The following is a 19,819-nucleotide window of genomic DNA, read 5'->3' on the forward strand; positions in this document are numbered from 1 at the left end:
AACTAAGAGCCTTTGAACGTCACCTGTGCCACATGAACCGGTAAACTAGTTAGTATAGAACGGGTACTACCGGAAGTCGCATCGACCGACTTTACTTTTCTCTGGAATTTTCTGTGCAGATCGTAAATACCAATTCAAATATATAATTGAATAACAAATAGCACCGGTAAAACAATCATCATTTTCGGTTTATTATTTCAAAGATGTTATTTGAAAAAAGTGAATACTGTGTAATTCAACTTAAAAATGGAAAATACTAAATTAACTAGAACAATGATGGCGAACAAATTTATTGTTGCCAATTACCTAAATTCCAAACTGCTTCTCAATAAACGTCATTGCTTTATAGAGAGAAATTAGAATCGTTGATTCGTTAACGCGGTGTTGGGTCGAGTTTCTTCGACTCTGGATGGCCACCCTGTCAGGGCATAGTGCATGTTTATATTACAGAGTGAAATCCCGGTTGAAATGTACGAACGATAGTTTAGATAATCCGATCTAAATGACCGTTGAACTGGGGTAGCCATGAAAAGTATATTTAATAGTTTTACTGGTACATTTCTTGTTGTATACTCCCATATTTCTGCATGTTTCAAAACATTGCCAACCTATTTACTGTGATTGGAAATTTGTCCGTGTAGTCCGGCTACCATATCACAATTTTTCGTTATAATTATTGTTAGTTTCGCATTCTCGGCACCACGGCACGTTTATAACTCATTTATGCTGACATGTAACTGCATTTGTTTACATCTGTGTAATATAACGAAATAGATTCCACTACCCGCATTGTTTCCATTGCACTTACGTTACAAATACGTTATAAGTGGAGATAAACATGTAACCCTTTTTACCAATGTACCAATAAAGCATTGATAAATATATAACAAAATTATTACCAAACACGTGTGATTAAAATTTATGAAATGCATCGCCTCGTATACGCCAATTATTATGATTTCGTAGTTAATACAGCGTGGTAGGTAAAACGCGTGGTTCAATAGTTTTGATGAAACAAGGCGATGTCGTATAGAGAGAGGTATATTTCCGCAAGGATGTTGAATACTGATAAAAGAAAATTTAAATAATCTCTTTTGTCATCGAGATAAATCGTTCCAGTGTACAAAAGATCATAAACACATTGGCAGACAAATGAGTTGGTTTATGCCCGTCTCTCTTGACACGCATACTAAAGTTGTAGTGGTTTATGAAGACAAATCTTACATATGTTTGATACATCAAATTCTTACCGCGATAGTTATACTATTAACGTCATAATGTTATTGGCTCGATCATGTTTTTTTGAAGTTGGACAAATTAGGCTACACCTAGATACGGACATGCAGGAAATGTACTACTTGTGTATTTTATATACGTATATTAGTCACTGACTCGAGTGTAGTCAATGCGGCTAATTATAATAATACATACTTTGAATGTTCAATCAAGGAATCATATTAGTTTGTTTGTCTATATTTCGTTTTAAGTAGTGTATCCCATGGCAAAAATATAGAGTTTTAAACGTGTTCACAAATAATAATAATAATAATAACATATGTACTAATACATATATTATCGTTTAGGGTTTGATTACTCAGGTAACATTGGTACAGCTACACCAGGCAGAAGACTTTTGAGTCAGGTCGTCGATAACAACGTCCACAGCGGCTGGAAGATAAACAGTTCAGGCCAACATATCTCACGTTTGATCAGTATATTAACTGTATGAACGCCGAGTGAGGAGGTACACGAATAAAAGAATAAAAACGCCACTACTCAAGCGCATATTTTTTTTTATTTCCAGGGTATCTGAGTAATGTATATATACTGTTGTTCTACGGAATTAAAATGTCAGTCTTGCGCGTGATTATTATTACTTATCAGTCTGTAGTCATATTCCGATTTAACCAATCTCGGACATGGTGAGCGTTTTGACGATTAGGTAGGTAGCCGCGTTGTGTTGTACTGTGCCTCTATAGAAGTATACACGTAACACTTGTCAACTGTTTACAGTGTATACATACTAGGTAGTTATCTTGTTCATGGCTTGTTCAAAGCACGCCGCTATTTTGTATACAATGACGTCACGTGCCGTAAAATGCACCTGTGTTAGGCTCTGTATAATGGTCTCTTTATCAAAACTCACCACGCTGTAATTACTTGGACGCATATATAATGCGATATTCACACTGAGAACCTGTTCACAGTGCTGCTATACTGTAAATGTATTTGCAGATATACGATGGTTTGCCATATTATCTATCACATACAAATGACGCCACTGTTACTAGTATTACGTGTTGTAAGCCAGTAACTCGAATTAAAAGACATTTATGACCACTCAGAAGGAATTGATTAATTATTCCCAAAACGTGCTTTTCAAACGAATGTATGTACCGTTAATATATGTATCGTCATTTTTGAAAACCTATCTGGTCACACGGCATGTTGCCACACAAGTTCGACAAGGTGATTGCGTTAAAACGCTAAATAAAGTATAATAACAACCAATTATGCCTGTTTCGAGGGTTAAAGCAACCTGACTTTGTTTTTTTGTGATATGAATTGAACGAAAAAACTATTATCTGTACCCGTTGACGAGCCGGGGAAATAACTCCCTATATCATGAACGATTGTCAAGGCCCGTTCTTAACATTTTTCGGGTTATATTTCTACAGAAAATGTCGTCGTAAAGTTCCAATGACAAACATTGGTGTCTGGCAAGGAACTTGTTTTTAAAACGCAGTCTCTGATATTTCAACTATAAATATATATGAAATATTCCCACAACATATTACAGCGAAAACGCTAGGCATATAACACGTATAACGTTAATTTACATATAAGTCACGTGATTTCCATCCGCAATATAGCCGTCAGTGCACATGTAAATGCAAGTACGGTAGTGAACGGTACCTGACAATGGCGCATATACGGCTATGCGCCTTGGCTTTACTAATTGTTCTAGTAACGATATACGTCCTACCGGAATCGACGGAAGCAACTGAAATCGAAGACGAGGTAAGAATTATCTTCTGACGTGACGAATTAGCCGTCATAGGCGGCGACATTGAATTGTAATCCGTCACCGTCGCCGCATATAGATTTAGCTTCACGAAATGGTATGGTGAGTGCATGGTAATGGTATACATGCCATCGAATCATATCACGCATATTGTTTATAAAAAGTATCACGAAAATTAATCTAATATACCATCATCGCATCGTACACCGTTGGCTTCACGATTTCCAAACTTTCGGGCGTCAGAAACGGGCACAACCACTACTAACGTCAAGTAGATGTAACTGCTTCAAACTTCATTTTAAAGTAAATGATAAGGGGTTCATGTAATCCACGGATAATTACTTTTTTTAATACTAGTAAATTAGTAGCCGCCATAATTGGGAAATAATACTATTTTAATACACGCGTCACTAATGTAATTTCAGATAAAATAGCAGACACGGGAACCGTGAAAAATGTTATAATCCATTTTGAGACAACATCCTTAATATTATCCATTACGTTCCAACTCGCGGTGTTAGTTTTGCATATCTGTAAAATAGCTTTTCAACCTACTAAATAGTATAGTCTCAACGTTCCAGTGAAGTGGCATCGATAATTTCATCTGCATCATTTCATGGTGTTGGTTTCAGAGTCCTCGACGCACACTGGACAATATACATATGTTGGATTATTTTAGGCATGTTGATAAAACTATCTTTTATATTTCATCTTGAATTAGGACAACGGCGGGATAATTCATAGAAAAATTAAAAAGAAACTGTGTTTTGTCAATTTGATAATAATATGTTTATTTTTAAACAAATATTAAAATGAAACATATTACCGGATACAGTATCCGCGTTTTATGTGCAGGAATTTGTCGGAATGGCCATTATGAGCACTTTTATGTCTAATTAACTGCAAGTGTTGCCAACTTAATGTTAGTTTCGGTTCACATTATATGCAAATTTGTACGACATTTTCATCTTACAGCGCAATAAAATAAAACATAATTAAAATGCGTCGATAATTTATGCTAAATTTCAAGCTCAACCAACTAATGGGTTCGAAATATCATTGCTACTTATTCAAACATGTGATATATATGAAATAAAATAACCTGTGAAAAATGCATAAATTAAAGTTTGGTTTAAACGATGTGAATGTAGAACGTACGTACTCGAAGTGTTGTATTTTTATTTTTTTAGTCGCTGTGATGAAAAAGTGTGTTTTTTTTAAATGACACAGTAACACAATTACAACTTTAAATCCGATATATTAAGTATATATATAACTTTAATGTACAACAAATTACTTGATTAAGTTATGGGGCGACCGCTATCATCAATATATTTTAATAAATTACACCATGGGATATTTTGTAATCTCAAAAAATACAAATATTATAATATAATAATTAATCACAAATTTCGTCATGCAGTTTTTAACGCATCTTCAAAATGTTATTAAGCGTTTACAAGCCGACCGCGTGAAACCAGAGAGTTAGACGGTGTTCTTGTGTATGGTAGTGCAAACACCAACTCGAGCATGTATGCGTGACCTGTTAAGTTTCTTGCCATTATTTAATACCACGCAGCGCTATCTGTCGAATAATCCATTGTCCAGGTATTTAACTCGGTGCCTATACATCTACATGCATGTGTAGTTTATCTTCTCACAGATTAATAAATGTCATACTCATTTCAGTGTGCACATCAGTAAAATCCATTATAAAACAGAAAAAAAAGTTAATATATGCAAATTAGTCAATGACCAGACATTCATAATTTTTGTAAAAGAAGGAAAGTTTATTCACAAATATCGAAATATATCTAGATGGCCAAGCTTGTTTTGAAAACCTCGTTATTATATGGGCACTATCCATAACCATAATGGGTTCATAATGAGCGCTACAGATAAACACATTGAATGAATGTTTTCAGGGCCACGTAAATAGTGATCATTGAACTATTTTAGTCCAAAATACTCGAATTAATTAATTCATTTGTTTACTGTTTGACTGCCACTCATAGCCACGATGTCAGTTTTTATTTTGCTACAGTCAAATAACTTAAAATTGGGTTTGTAAGTTTTAATATTACTCATTTTTATATTTGAACAGTGAGTAAGTGCGCAAGTTTACTCACTCATATTTTCATATCGTCTGTAGTATTTCCTTGAAATAATCATGAGGTAATGGGAGCAACCAATTACGTATATAAAAAGATACAGAAAAGCGTTTTCTTACCTTGTCGTTAAACTGTTGATTTGACTGGTCAAGAATTATTCATTAAAGTAGTTATGTTACTACTCAGATGAGATGCCTTGGACGTGTACAATATTCTACAATAGGCTATAGAACGACCCAACGACTAAACATATCACTCACTGATATGTTTTTGTTTGTTTTTTTCGTAGAGGAAAAATGCCGGAGAAGAGGATCAACTCGTGGTAAGTGTTGATCACATCGGATCTCATCGACTGTCTGCTAAACTGATACTCTCAAGGATTATCAAAACAATCTTTTTTTAAGGCAATATTTATTTTTAATATTTCATGAGAAGCGTTGCGCATTGCAATCCGCAATCACGTGATGTATAAGTAACATGTTCCTTAATTCGTCACAACTAAATAACGGAATTTGCTTCAAGTTCAAAACTCCTGCATGTTTTCGGCGAAATGTTCTTTGTTTCAAACTTTAGTTTAATGGTTACTTGCATCCGAAATATTATTTATTCACAACAGTATTAACTACCGGGTCACAGTGTATGATAATCCGTTATCGCGCATGCGTTATTAACAATATAACGTTTCGCAGTAGTTTGTTTTAGTGACAAGCACATCAAATGTGAGCTGGCGTCTAGTATAATGTGCTGTGTATTTTCATGAGATTTTCACACTGTCTCCTTCTCTATTTCGGCAAGCAGCTCAGTCGACAGAAGCGGGGGAAAGGTGGGAGAAAGAAAAACAAAGACAAAAGTTCATCTGATGACGTAGATGAGGACGTTGAAAGTAGTGGTAAGACTTAACTTGTATACGCAATTCATTGACAATACCGTCACATGTATTCCAGTCGGGGAATGGTGAAGGCTTTTCTGAGAAAAGACGTTCAAACTGAAATCAAGCTACTGCGAGTAGTTACATCATGTTTCGTCACAACTTGCTTACGTCATAGCCCAATCGCCATAAGCGTTATTCGTCGTATTCATATGAACAATTACAGTTATTTGTAGCGAGTGAAAAACAAACGGGAAAAATCATTTTTAAAAAATCTCAAATAATATTATATTTATATTTTACTTTTATTCATTTTTGATGAATAATTGTAGTTTGTTCAATTTTTTCTTCGCGATAACGATTCACAAATTACAGCATCTACTTACCGCGAAATGGGCTTACCAATGTTTATACGAATGAGCTTACAAATTGGCTTACCAATGGGCTAACATTGGAGTATATATGAGCCTAAACTGGGCTTACCAATGTGATTGCAATTGGGCTTACAAGTGGGCTTAAAAGTGGGTCACAAATCGGGAAATAATTTTCACCACAGTATGATTGATTTGACAAAGTATTTATTTGCAGATGAAAGGGAAGGCAGTAAAGAAAAACGAAAAGGTAGAAAAAAAGGTAAACCATATAGTATATTAATGTTATTGGGTTTACAAAATTTTATTACAAATGGGCGTATACAAGAGCCTAAAATGGGCTTACCAATAGCTAGCCAATGGGCCTACTAACAGGCTTATAAATGGGCACATATGGGAAAGAAATTCCACCACAGTTTGCTTCATTTGTTAAAGTATTCAATTGCAGATGAAAAAGAAAGCGGTAGTAATGAAAGAAAGGACAAAGACAAAAGTAAAGTATTAATGTAACTGGGTTTACAAATGGGTTTACAATGGCCTTGCCAATAGCTTTATAAATGTGCTTACAATGCTCTTACCAATGGACTTACCAATGTGGCTACAAATGGGCTCACCAATATGCTCAGCAATTTGGTTACGAATTTGTTTACAAATGGTCTCACCAATGTGTTTATCAATGGGGTCTCAAATGAGCTCACCAATATGCTTAGCAGTAGGAGGAAATATGGGAACCACGGTATGATTGATTTGATAAAGTATTTAATTACAGATGAAAAGGGAAGCGGTAGTAGTAGTAAAGAAAGTGGTAGTAAAGAAAGAAAAAACAGGGACAAAGGTAAAGCACATATCACATTAATGTATTGGGTTTAATAATGTACCAATGGGCGTATATATGAGCCTAACATGGGATTACCAATGGGCTTACAGATTGGCCTACCAATGGGCTTACCAACAACTAGCCAATGAGCATACCAGTGGACCTACCAGTGGGCTTACTAATAGGCTCATAAATGGATTTACAAATTGGTTTACATATTTTCCATAAATGGTCAATAAGTTTCACCACAGTATGCATGATTTGATAAATATTTAATTACAGATAAAAAAGAAAGTGGTAGTAAAGAAAGAAAGGACAGAAACAAAGGTACAGCAGATATCATGTTAACGTAATCGGATTTACAAAATGACTTACCAATGGCCTTACAAATGGGTTTACTAATGGGAGTATGTATGAGCCAAAAATGGGCTTACAAATAAGCTTACCAATAGGCTTTTAAATGGGCATACTAATGTAATTACAAATGAGCTTGCCAATTGGCTCACAAGAGCACTCAAATGGTGAACCAATTCAACCACTGTATGATTGATTTGATAAATTATTCAATTACAGATGAAAAAGAAAGTGGTAGTAAAGAAAGAAAAGACAGGGACAAAGGTAAAGCACATATCACATTAATGTATTGGGTTTACAAATGTACCAATAGGCGTATTTATGAGCCTGAAATAGGTTTACCAATGGGCTTACAGATTGGTCTACCAATAGGCTCACCAACAACTAGCCAATGGTCATACAAATGGACCTACCGGCGGACTTACAAATGGGCTCATAAATGGACTTACAAATTGGCTTACAAATTTGCCATAAGTGGAAAAATAAGTTTCGCCACAGTATGCATGATTTGATAAATTATTTAATTACAGATGAAAAAGAAAGTGGTAGTAAAGAAAGAAAAGACAGGGACAAAGGTAAAGCACATATTACATTAACGTAATTCGATTAACAAATTGACTTACCAATGGCCTTACAAATGGGTTCGCCAATGGGAGAATGTATGATCCAAAAATAGGCTTACTAATGGGCTTACCAATAGGCTTCTAAGGTATAGATGCAGGTTCGTGGGCACTCGGAGTGAATTTTGTTTTGTTTTGTCTTGGCTAGATAGTGTTAAAATTTCGGAGCATTGTCAATGCTGGAACGCGTATATGATTAAAAGTCCCGAAAGTTTGTTTACGTTGCTCTTTGTTTGACAAGTCACTGTTGATATTATATACAGATGATTTCCTGCCTCAGTTAACTTCTTGTCCGTGACCGTGTATAACTTACCTCAAGCGCTATCAACTAGTCTCGCAAACTACAAAAAACAGACAACACGTAGACGCTTCCAGCATGCAAGCGGAATACAAAAAACATACAGTTGTAAATGATAAGTAAACCTTTTCATCCTTATCTCGCAACATGTCGACAACTTCTAGCCTAGCAGCTTCCAGTGGCGTACTGTTAAATATTTTTATTTTTCACGCGTTTTTTTCTCCGAGGGCATTATAAAACTGACTAATTATACATTTGTTGTTTCGCTGTAACGATCACCGTGCTGATAGCATTGCGATGTAGTAGTGGATAAACACCATTCAGACCATTGATGTGCTGTCATCGATAACTAATCTTTCAGTGTCAAAATACACAAACGCGAAATGCTCGGTTAATTAAAAATAAAAAATATCCCAAAAATTACAGAAACATCGGCAACGAGATGCTGTTTTTAAACACCGCGGAAAAATCACGCACTCTGCGATGCCATTTTGGTTACCTTAATCGGAAACCCCCTTGTGTAGCTAGCATGCATCTGTAGCGATGTCGCAAAGTTCGTTGTAACGCCGTGCTCGGCGACCTCTGGTACTATTGTACTCTATGAATGAGGTATTTCCAGAGGTCAGGGTTCGTTTTAATTTTTATCAACCCATCTCGTCTGCTCGTAGGTGAATGAAAATTGTTTCGATTTACAATAGTTGTCTTAGATTTCGAGTTTTACTCACCGGCGTTGGAGCGATTGAGTACAAACACTGTGAATAGCCGTTGTGTAGCAAAATATTACGGCCCATTTCAACCCGGCCGTCTAACTTCACACGGTCCATTTCACCGGAGATCGTGAAAAACGGCGTCATACAGAGTATTTTTTTAAAGGTTTGAGGTAAGTTAAATTTAGACTCAACCCATCTAATGGCGATCGCTATGTTTATATAACTGTATGAATATCTCATCAACTTTACGTAATCCATTGTGCCCCTCCCTAAGTGGAAAGATAACACGGTGCCATGACAGTTTTCACGCAAGGTTTTGACTCCGCGGACAATTTTACGTCCGTTTCTCTCGTATTGTAAATATTTTTATGTTATTTTTTATCTGACGATTGAGCATCAGCAAGCGTCGGTGTATAATGGATTTTGGCATGTCGTCGTGATGCAATAGCCTTTTTTTTGGACGATTAACGTCACTTTCATAAAACGGCCATTATCTCCGTTCGCGTTTTCTGGTTGGTCAAGGAGATTGAAAATTAATTAGCTCCCTCAGTTTTTGTCAGTTTGTCTTGACATTTTCACACTATTTTGACAACTTCACGAATAGAGGGACGTCTGGGCTTATTTTTAAGGCTTCGCATTCTCGGACAATGACATTCGAAGTGTGAAATACTGACCGGCATTGAATATACGGCACACATCCTGCTTGACAACTTTGTAATATGAAAACAAAACGTACTATATATACACCCGGAAGCCCCTTTGTTAATAAACAACTGACAAACGTTGTGTGAAAGTTTCACTCAAAATAAACAAGAATTGTGCGAGCTATTTAAATTTGAACTTCCATGGTAAACTGAAAAACACAAGTGGAGATAATGGCTAATGCATAACCATTCACTCAGTAAGAAGTTTGCTAATGCTCATAATTAAAATGGCTGTAACAGTTCCAAATTTAAACCTATTATCGTTTTGTACAAAGTTAAATATAGTGCATAATATGGAGATCCCGTCACTTTTTTTTCACCATGTTTCTTTTTGATAATTTGTGCTAAATCTTGCTAAGCATTCAAAAGAGAGAATGTTTGCACCTGTTATCTATATTTTAAAATCGTCTTTTGAGTATGTTCCACTATTCATAATGCTGTGAAATTTTAACAGTCTATAGCCAAGACTGTTTGGACAATAACAAGCAAAAAAAGAAAATTCACTCCTGTGTGCCCACGAACCTACATTTATACCTTAAATGGGCATACTAATGTAATTACAAATGAGCTTGCTAATGGGCTAACAAGAGTACTACAAATCGGGAAACAATTCAACCACTGTATGATTGATTTGTTAAATTATTCAATTACAGATGAAAAAGAAAGTGGTAGTAAAGAAAGAAAAGACAGAGACAAAGGTAAAGCACATATTATATTAACGTAATCGGATTTACAAATGGACTTACAAATGACCTTACAAATGGGTTTACGAATGGGAGTATGTATGAGCCAAAATGGGCTTACAAATGGGCTTACCAATAATTTTTCGAATGGGCATACCAATGTAATTACAAATGAGTTGCCAATCACATAAGGACTACAAATCGGGAAATAATTCTACTACAGTATCATTGATTTGATAAAGTATTCAATTACAGATGAAAAAGGAAGCGGTAGTAAAGAAAGAAAAGACAGGAAAAGGGGTAAAGTACATATTACATTAATGTAATAGGGTTTAACATATGGAGTTACCAACGGGCGAACAGATTGGTCTACCAATGGGCATACCAATAGGACTACCAACTGGCTTACAAATGGGTGCATAATTGTCAAGTCATTCCATCTGCATAATTTATTTGTTGCAATATCTAGTATTATAAATATCAACTAGTAAATAATGACAATTTTTGTCTTTTAGAAAAAGGTGAGCGAAACAAAGGAACAAAGGGGGGAAAAGGTAAATATAATAACGACTGGTGAACTGATTCATTAAAACAAAATGTATGTCTAGTAAATAACACCGAATAAACGGCAAGGTAAATACTACGTCAAATTATAGTAAACACGTACTGCGTGCGTGACTCGAACTGGCGCTCGCGTACGGCACCTAATCGTCTAGCTTCACGCCACTACAAGTCTTCCCCTCGGCCACCAGGTGTGGCGTGGATCGCGTGGACGGGTTTCATGTTCTCTGCACGTATTGAGCTCGGTTATTAAGCATCCTTTCGGGGGGATGGGGGGGATGCCCGGTGGCCGAGAGGAAGACGTGTAGTGGCGTGAAGCTAGGCCAGTAGGTGCCGTACGCGAGCGCCGGTTCGAGTCACGCACGCAGTACGTGTTTACTATAATTTTACATAGTATTTACCTTCGGTGTTATTTGCTTACAGTTGTTTGTTTCGATCTGCTTTCTAAATACGCTTCGACTAAACTGCGCTGTCTTTTGTTATGCTCAAATATATACGCACATCATTATAATATGCATTAATCTTGCTAAGAAATAAACAACAATAAAATTATTTTTGTACAGATATACTCAAATACACGATTATGATAAATATTACCACTGACTCATACTGCTTCACTTGCAAACGCAAGTTATCGCAACAGTATCGGTAGCACGTTTTCAAATGCAAACGTTTAAAAAAATGATACTGTCAATAAATTGCGCGTGGACCTTTACATTCCACGTGTAATATTTAGTTCTTATATTAATTCATCACATCTGGCCAAATTACTACATTCGAGCAGGAAACAGTCTCATAAATTTCACAGGGATGTGGTTTCCATATCATGAATATGATTTGTTAATGTCGTGGTGCATTTTAGTATTTACAAAACCAGGACCATATAGCATACATGTTGTTTTTGCCGTCATAACATTACTAATGTATTCCATGTTTCTCAGCATACTAGCACAGGTGAATACATATGAAAAAAAATATAATCGAAGCACATGATTAGAAACATAAGAGTCACATGACAATTGTTGCAAAATGACAGTCAGTTTCCAATGTTTTACAAGAAATATATATTCTTCAATTCAGGATGCACAGGGAAACGTGACGCTCTGTTCGGTGACACGTGTTACCGGTATTTCCATGGAAGAGTCGATTTTGAAAAAGCCAACAAACGATGCAGCCGACGCGGTTCTGTCATGGCCAGCGTTCGAAGTGCGGAAGAAGCGGAATTTATCAAGACGAGCATGTCCTCCTTCTTTGAAGTAGGTGATCGCATTATTAACACATTGGTCGCAATGTTCCAGGCGAAATATTTCAATTGCGTAGATTTATTCAACCTGAATATGTATTATTTATTCTCAAATCTTCAGCGATGTTTAAATTTTGCCTTGCATAGACGAAAAATGTAGCTTTTTTGGCGCATTCTATTCGCCTCCTTATAAATTCGTAATGTCGTTCATATTCCTTTTTACAGTCTCAAGTTATTAATTCTATTTCTCATCTACAGAAATTACGAAAACGGAAAAAATTTAGTAAGCGCTTTCCTCCGAGTCAATCTGTGTGGGTTTCTGCACAAAACGTTGATGGCGGTTGGAGTTGGGCAAATGGTGACGAGTGGTCGTACGATGATTGGGATCCGAATCAACCAGGAGCCGACACGTGTGCGGCGTTGAATGAGACTCCGGATTGGAAACTTGCCACCATGGAATGTTCAACTGAAGCAGGCGTTTTGTGTCGAAAAGGTGATTATAACACTTTTTAGAGAAATCAATGTGAATAGTTATATAAGAAATCCGTGTTTTTTATATTATAATTTGTTAATTGTTTAACAATACATTTAGAAGTAATTAACCAACTCTTGGCCATGTTGTAGTAACATATCCTCACTTGAGAAAAACATAATTGTAGATTTGTTACATGGAAGCTACCATTTCTAAGAAAATGCATTCTGGTTAGAAGCGTTGATTTAACATAGGGGTCCGTGGTTATCTCTCGGAAATAGTATCGTATCAAAACAGTACATACCAAATGTTCTGTGGGTGAATAAACGTAACCTGGGACACTTGTATGGTACGATATCAACTATTTATCAATAAAAAGTATTACTGAACTAACCTTGTCTTCGATTGCGTCGACTTGCAAAATGGCGACACGAGGTTGAAACAAGATTGTGAATTACTTTTGTTATTCAACGCACGATGCGTATTACAAATTAGTAAATTAGGGTTAGGATAGCTATGGAAGGTATGACAATGTTTATGTTTCACAATTCCTATGTCGTACACCTGCTCCCTAAACCTAATGTCACGTAATTCAAAATTATCATGCAGAATTTTCTGCATGTTATCTGAGTGTAAGTGTATTTCAAATTAATAAGGTCACTGGGACGTTTATTCATCGAGATTGATTTGTACAATTTATATCACGAAAACTGTATATTCAAGAGATTACTACGAACCCTTATTCTACACCAACGGCATCGCATTTATCAATTCCCTGAATTTTCAGAGAATGTAACACATTAAAAAAGTACATAAGTTAAAATAGTATTATTAGCGGCAAGTAATTGAAGAGAACGGCATTGTGAGGCAGTATATTGTAGTGGGCGATAGTAGATCATCGGAATGGTAATACGCCTTAGAAATCAGGTCACATGTCTAAGGTGTAATGATTACCCTGGGTACGTGATATTCAGTTTATTGTATTCTACTATTCCATTCCTACAGAACCTGGTGATGAAAAAAGGATGAGAGCAGCAAGGGGAAGGAGTCCGATAGACCCAACAAGTATGTCACTGTTACAATTATTAATAATATCAAATTTAAGTTGTTTTTCTAACCCAGACCGGTGTAGTTGCTATGGGAGATAACGATAAAACTGGGACGAATGGCTTTAGTATTTTTTCGGATATTGTTGGCTACGTTGATAGTTAGTCGTGTATTTATTTCAAGATAGATTACTGAATAACAAAACTTATTTGTGTTATGTTACTATGTATATCATACCATTCAGTCAGTCAGCGTAAGAACATTGTATTTTGTTGAATGTTGTGATTATTGTCAACTGCATGTTCGTAAATCCAGTCTATAGGTATTGAAACAAACGTATCGGAAACCGATACATTAAAATGCAAAAGGGACTATATTAATTTGATCACATAATCTCGAACGTTATCTGGATTTCTCCTAATGATAAAAATCAAAATTAAATATTCAAGTCTACGCTATGTAAATGTATGTATGACTGTGCATTACTGCTGAAACCTTTCTGGTTTCAATATTACGTCATGGTGATGAGATAGTTAACTCAACAATAAAAATTGTATTATTATTTTATTATTATTATTATTATTATTATTATTATTATTATTATTATTATTATTATTATTATTATTATTATTATTATTATTATTATACATCTATTCAACCTATTCTACACTCTCAAATATGCACATACTGCTTGGCTGTGTTAAGAACACCATTCAGCATACTGTCAGTTTTAAATCGATTATTCCTACTGAAATTATCTTCCAGAGGATTGTTACTGCCGTGCATACGGAGATGTACACTATTTCACGTTTGATGGGCGGCGCCATGATTTTATGGGTGACTGCACCTATCTGCTCGTCGAAGACCTGCTTAACGGACAGTTTAAAGCTGAATCGAAGAATAACTACCGCTCCGGAAAGAAACCCACGGTCACGTTACAGGACTATGTCAATGTCTATGCATTCGGACATGTTGTTAAGTTGGATCAAGGCAAAATTGTTTATGTAAATATATTAAACACATTGCTTATCGCATTAGTTTATGTATGTTCTCGTTTTTGTTCAGATTTTGAAGCAGACACTTATGTTGGTTAAAGGGGAACCGCTCAATCCCATGGATTGCACCAAAGAATCATGGGACACTATTTTTTATGTTGTTTACAATGTTAATCTATCTTTTGTTATCCATTTTAATCCAGAAAGTAAATTTGTTGTGAGATTAGGCTTAACTGGAAGGTGCCCCTTTAACTATTCTGAATTCTCTATATATCACATCATACTTGAGTGCATGAACATTGTTTATCGTGTCAGATAAAGACAAAGTCTTGTTCATCGGACGCGCTCATACCTGCCTGATTGTATTTCTTTTATTTGCGCAAAAAATCACCTGATCGTTGGCTTCACACACATAATTGCTCTCCGCTGGTGATCGTCGCGTCAATGTTTGCCGATAATACATCGTTTCAAATGATTTTTAAGATACGTACAGCTGTCAAACTTGTTGTCTGGTCTAAGTACGTTCTTTCGCCACAAGTATTAAATAATCTCGAGTGGCGAGACTTGGATATGCAATAAGGGGCAATTATTAACATTTTCACGTATAAATTATTTGTACTTTGTAGCCAAGTATGTAAGCTTATTGTAAGTATTATAATTTACATTATGTCTTGTCACTTTGTAGCTGGACGGAGTCCGACAAGAACTTCCACTTAATCCTGAAACAGGATTTGGTATTGAATTAACTGGGAATTGGGTATTGGTATCGACGTCATATGGTTTCTGGTTGATGTGGGATGGAGTGAGTAAAGTTCAAATTGGTGTACCAAAATCTTATGCTGGTCAATTGCAAGGAATGTGTGGTGACTGTGACGGCGATATTAGCAATGATGGCGAGCACAAGAACCCAAATCCGTGGGGAAATCGGTGGAAAGTCGAGTCAAGGTAAGGAAGATTTCAGTAGTATTGCACAAAATATTGCATAATGCATTTTTCATTTGCCGGGATACTTCTTTATGATTGGTCGAGAGGGTGTTTTTAATCAGGCCAAATGTGGTTAAATTACGGAATAACTTGAACAACTCAGAGCAAGTACACTACGAGATTTCGACCAGTTTTACAACATGCCTTTGAATGTGGTTATTCCTATTGTACCAATTCATTTAATTTCAAAGGTAATTCTGAGATAGGAACATCCTTAAAAGTACCAACAGATATGTACAAATATGGAAGTAATTACACCACCCGAAACATTACAATTGCTACCATGGTAAACTAAAAAACAGGCCCTGAAACTAGCAAACAACTATTATAGATACATCGATTGATGACGCAGGTTTGCGCCTGTATTCCGGAGTTGTGGGGTTTATTTGCATAGTTTCGTGTTAGCGACAACGTTGATATATGTAGAACCATCGTATGTGCAGGACAAATATCGAGATAGAAATAATGCATACACAAATTGCACTGGCAAAACCTTTTCATCCACCCACTTTGTGTGTTTTTATAGCTGTGCAGACGTAGTAGTAGACCCCCCTCACTGCAGCGATGAAGATGAAATGGCGCTCGAAGCCAAAGACAAGTGCGGTATGATCGTTGACCCAGATGGGCCGTTTGGTGAATGTGCAACTAGCGACATCGTAAAAGATCAAAGAGAAGAAGCCCACCATTCCTGTGTGTTCGACATGTGTCACCTAGGGGACGAGGACCAGCTATGCGGTGCATTGGCAGAATTCATGAAAGTGTGTAGAGTATACGGATTCGAGCCAGAATCGTTCAGGAATCCCGACTTCTGTGGTAAGCATTATTTCACAATTGAATACAAATTATATATTAAAACAAGAGTTACAATATATTAGTGTAAGCAATATAGTCTTGTACATCGTGTAGGGTTCAAAAATAGAATCTAGAGTCTGGTTATTTGTTTACATGGTGGATCATTCATTCGCCAAGCACGAACCGAATGCGCATGCGCAGTCGCTGCCATAAGTGAATTTGAATAATCGAATACTCTTCTGTTCTTGACGAACACTTGAGCATCTCTGATGCTACTGAATACACTGGAAAGATAAACGATTTATTATGACCTCGCTTAACCCACTTTATAAGTGGCAGCGACACCGGGGCCAGTCGCGCCCCACCCCACCCCCACCCCATCAAGCTGAAAACCCTTTGTGTATTTGTGTCGATGCGACATAGTTGAAGATGAATGCCTGTCTTGACCCTCAAAATGCAGGAAACATCGTTTTAGAGGGTGTAAATTTCAATTTTTCCGGAGGAGCATGCTCGAGAGATGGTGAGCAGATCTCGCACCCCCCCCCCCCGTCTGTATGCAAATATCTGCGCTGATTTTCTGATATTTTCGACAGAATTGCATTGCTATTTTCTTTACTGCATATCACGTCTTTATTTAAATATATACATAAATATAATATTTGCCTATAAATAAGGTTGTGGATCTTTAAAAAACGCGTAATCCCATATATATGGGTGTAAAATATGCCTCTGGCAGAGTAATTCGTTGTTCATCAAGCACGCCACCAACGGCAATAACACTTGCGGTTCAGAGAATAAATGGTTTCGCATTGATAATATACCATCGTATAACGAAACTATTCTTATAAATAAAAACATATATTTCATTACCTGAACTCCTGAAAGTGTTTGTCACAAACTGTTTTTTTTACATCAACATGTTTGTTATTTTTTCTAGCTTACTCGTGTGGAAGTAATTCAGTTTACTCACACTGTACCACTACCTGTCCTTCTAATTGTGTTTATGGCGAAACTTATGACTGCAATGAAGCGTGTGACGAAGGGTGTGTGTGCGATGAGGGTTATACACTTAGTGGCACAGAATGTGTTAAACAAGAAGAATGTGGCTGCGTTGACGACGATGGAAAGTATCACAAGGTTCGACTCGTATTCCATTGTTTTGAGTTCGTATACTGTAAGCCGCCCAGTTGTTACCCAAAGCTTACACTAGGCTGCTTTAAACTTATAAACATTATAACAATGATTTAATATATTAATTAATGTAGGCTGGCGTTGAATGGATGAAACCGGACTGTAGTGGCACGTGTACATGCGGAGACGAAGGCGAACCTGAATGTAATGACATGTCGTGTAACAATGATGCCTTTTGTGGAACGAAAGATGGCTTATTTGGATGTCATTGCAATGATGGTTACCAAGGTGACGGAATACAAACCTGTGAACGTGAGTATTGTTTTTTGTCATATTTAAATTGTGACATTCGTTCCAACAGAGTTTTACCTAAAACTAAACGTCGTCGATTAGACATCGTAGGTTATAAGGGTGTAACACCGTGGTTAGTCTGTACGCCTCGTAAATGGGAGATTGTGATGTAAAATAGAGCACGTTTTGCTTTGACAATCGAATAGAAGACGCCATCTTTTCGAATGGGAGGTATCAACTTCCGGTACCGTGTGCTGTCCCTGACTTCAGTGAACCTGTTTTCCGTGGAGTCATGATTACTTTCTTTCATGTCAACTCTCGCAAGCGTCTGTTGATCCGAGTGATAAATAAATATGTTTGTAAATTGAAAAGTTCTTTATTTTCTTTAAAAACGAGACTCAAGCAATTGTATATGGCGACTGTGAAACTTTATTGTTATGTTTAATTAATTCATTTTCATTGTCTTATTTCAGAATCTGAAATTCCTGTTCCAGAAGGTAAGAAATATTCAAGAATGTACAGTATCCAATATTAGCCATGTTTCATTCCATGCGAAAGTTTAAAGGGCGGTGGTCGTTGCGCCGCGCTTGTGCGACATTTGTGTTGATAAACATTGATTTTCCCACAATCCAATGCGCTTTTCAAAGGGAAGCACAAGTACGAGTTTTATCCTGGACACCACTTGCACTAATCACCGCCGGCTACTCTTTCGATACCTTCCAATCGACAACAAAATACATTTTAAAGCTTCATAACCTCCCAGTTTGTACCCGTTGGTCTGCGCAACAGTCAAACTTTGTTTACTTGAAACCAAAATTTGCGCATGCGTGGCGCGACGACCACTCCCTTCAACTAAATTAGTAGTATCGAGTTATGCCATTATATACAGTACAGATATTTGTAATCTACTGTGCAAGCGAAAATGGAACTAGTGTTGTATGTTTTATGTGCTATCGTGATACAATGTGGGTACGTGTATGCTAAATGCAAGGCGTTGGTAATAACACTGACAATATCCTTCCCACCAGTACGTGCACAAGGAATCCCAGAGGACGGCGTGTGTAACGAACAACCCGCACCTGTCAAATCATGTGGTGTAAAGAAAGTCGGCGTACAAGTATCCTGCGGAGAAGGCCGCATTGTTATAAAAAATGTAACGTACGGACGAAGCGCCGGTGACATGGGCTGTGACGAGGGTCCGGTGCCATCCGACGAATGCAAAGCACCAAATGCATTGAGTGTGGTACAGAGACAGTGTGACGGCAAACACGAATGCCCGGTAACTGCGAGAAAGAATTTCGGAAAAGATGGATGCAGTAAGAAGGAGATGAAATTCCTCACTATCAATTATGAATGCAATTGTGAGTATGACATATGCAATCTGACTGAATTATGTGATATGTTATTTGCCATTTACTATTCTAAAAAAATCCTCAAGGGAACAACGAGTTCGGCATTCATCAGAATTAACAAGATTTCACACAAAACTTTATGTAACTGTTCTCATTTTGTTTACAGGTCAATCGGATACTAACGCAGGTAATATTTATACTAAATAAGTTTTGTGTTGAAACATTTTTTCTCTGACTGTTTATATTGTGTTAGAGCATTTATGATAATAATTTGTTTTTAATTTATACACTAGAAATCCAGCCAGCTGCCGCAGCTCCAGCCCTAGATATGCCTCAAATAATTGGTAATTGTTTTGTTTTTTTACATCTGCCAGTAAAACTACTGTTATT

At 36.7% G+C, this 19,819-nt stretch overlaps 1 protein-coding gene across 1 annotated transcript in view; it reads left to right on the forward strand.

Moving 5' to 3' along the window:
- Positions 1-2,868: 2,868 nt before the first annotated feature.
- The window catches only part of LOC102805334 (uncharacterized), a 90,495-nt gene continuing 73,544 nt past the window's right edge, over positions 2,869-19,819 (forward strand). The window contains exons 1-23 of the mRNA XM_085503551.1: positions 2,869-3,021; positions 5,426-5,458; positions 5,935-6,025; positions 6,593-6,637; positions 7,145-7,210; positions 7,475-7,519; positions 7,766-7,810; positions 8,077-8,121; positions 10,532-10,576; positions 10,817-10,861; positions 11,077-11,115; positions 12,203-12,378; positions 12,624-12,858; positions 13,843-13,902; positions 14,650-14,888; positions 15,565-15,824; positions 16,390-16,676; positions 17,593-17,792; positions 17,921-18,098; positions 18,551-18,574; positions 19,106-19,438; positions 19,596-19,616; positions 19,723-19,773. Coding sequence (XP_085359677.1) covers positions 2,923-3,021; positions 5,426-5,458; positions 5,935-6,025; positions 6,593-6,637; positions 7,145-7,210; positions 7,475-7,519; positions 7,766-7,810; positions 8,077-8,121; positions 10,532-10,576; positions 10,817-10,861; positions 11,077-11,115; positions 12,203-12,378; positions 12,624-12,858; positions 13,843-13,902; positions 14,650-14,888; positions 15,565-15,824; positions 16,390-16,676; positions 17,593-17,792; positions 17,921-18,098; positions 18,551-18,574; positions 19,106-19,438; positions 19,596-19,616; positions 19,723-19,773 — 2,662 coding nt within the window. The 5' untranslated portion in view covers positions 2,869-2,922. The remainder of the gene's footprint in view (positions 3,022-5,425; positions 5,459-5,934; positions 6,026-6,592; positions 6,638-7,144; positions 7,211-7,474; positions 7,520-7,765; positions 7,811-8,076; positions 8,122-10,531; positions 10,577-10,816; positions 10,862-11,076; positions 11,116-12,202; positions 12,379-12,623; positions 12,859-13,842; positions 13,903-14,649; positions 14,889-15,564; positions 15,825-16,389; positions 16,677-17,592; positions 17,793-17,920; positions 18,099-18,550; positions 18,575-19,105; positions 19,439-19,595; positions 19,617-19,722; positions 19,774-19,819) is intronic.

This window comes from Saccoglossus kowalevskii, chromosome 9, assembly GCF_978046115.1.
Source record: "Saccoglossus kowalevskii chromosome 9, keSacKowa6.1, whole genome shotgun sequence".
NCBI lineage: Eukaryota > Metazoa > Hemichordata > Enteropneusta > Harrimaniidae > Saccoglossus > Saccoglossus kowalevskii.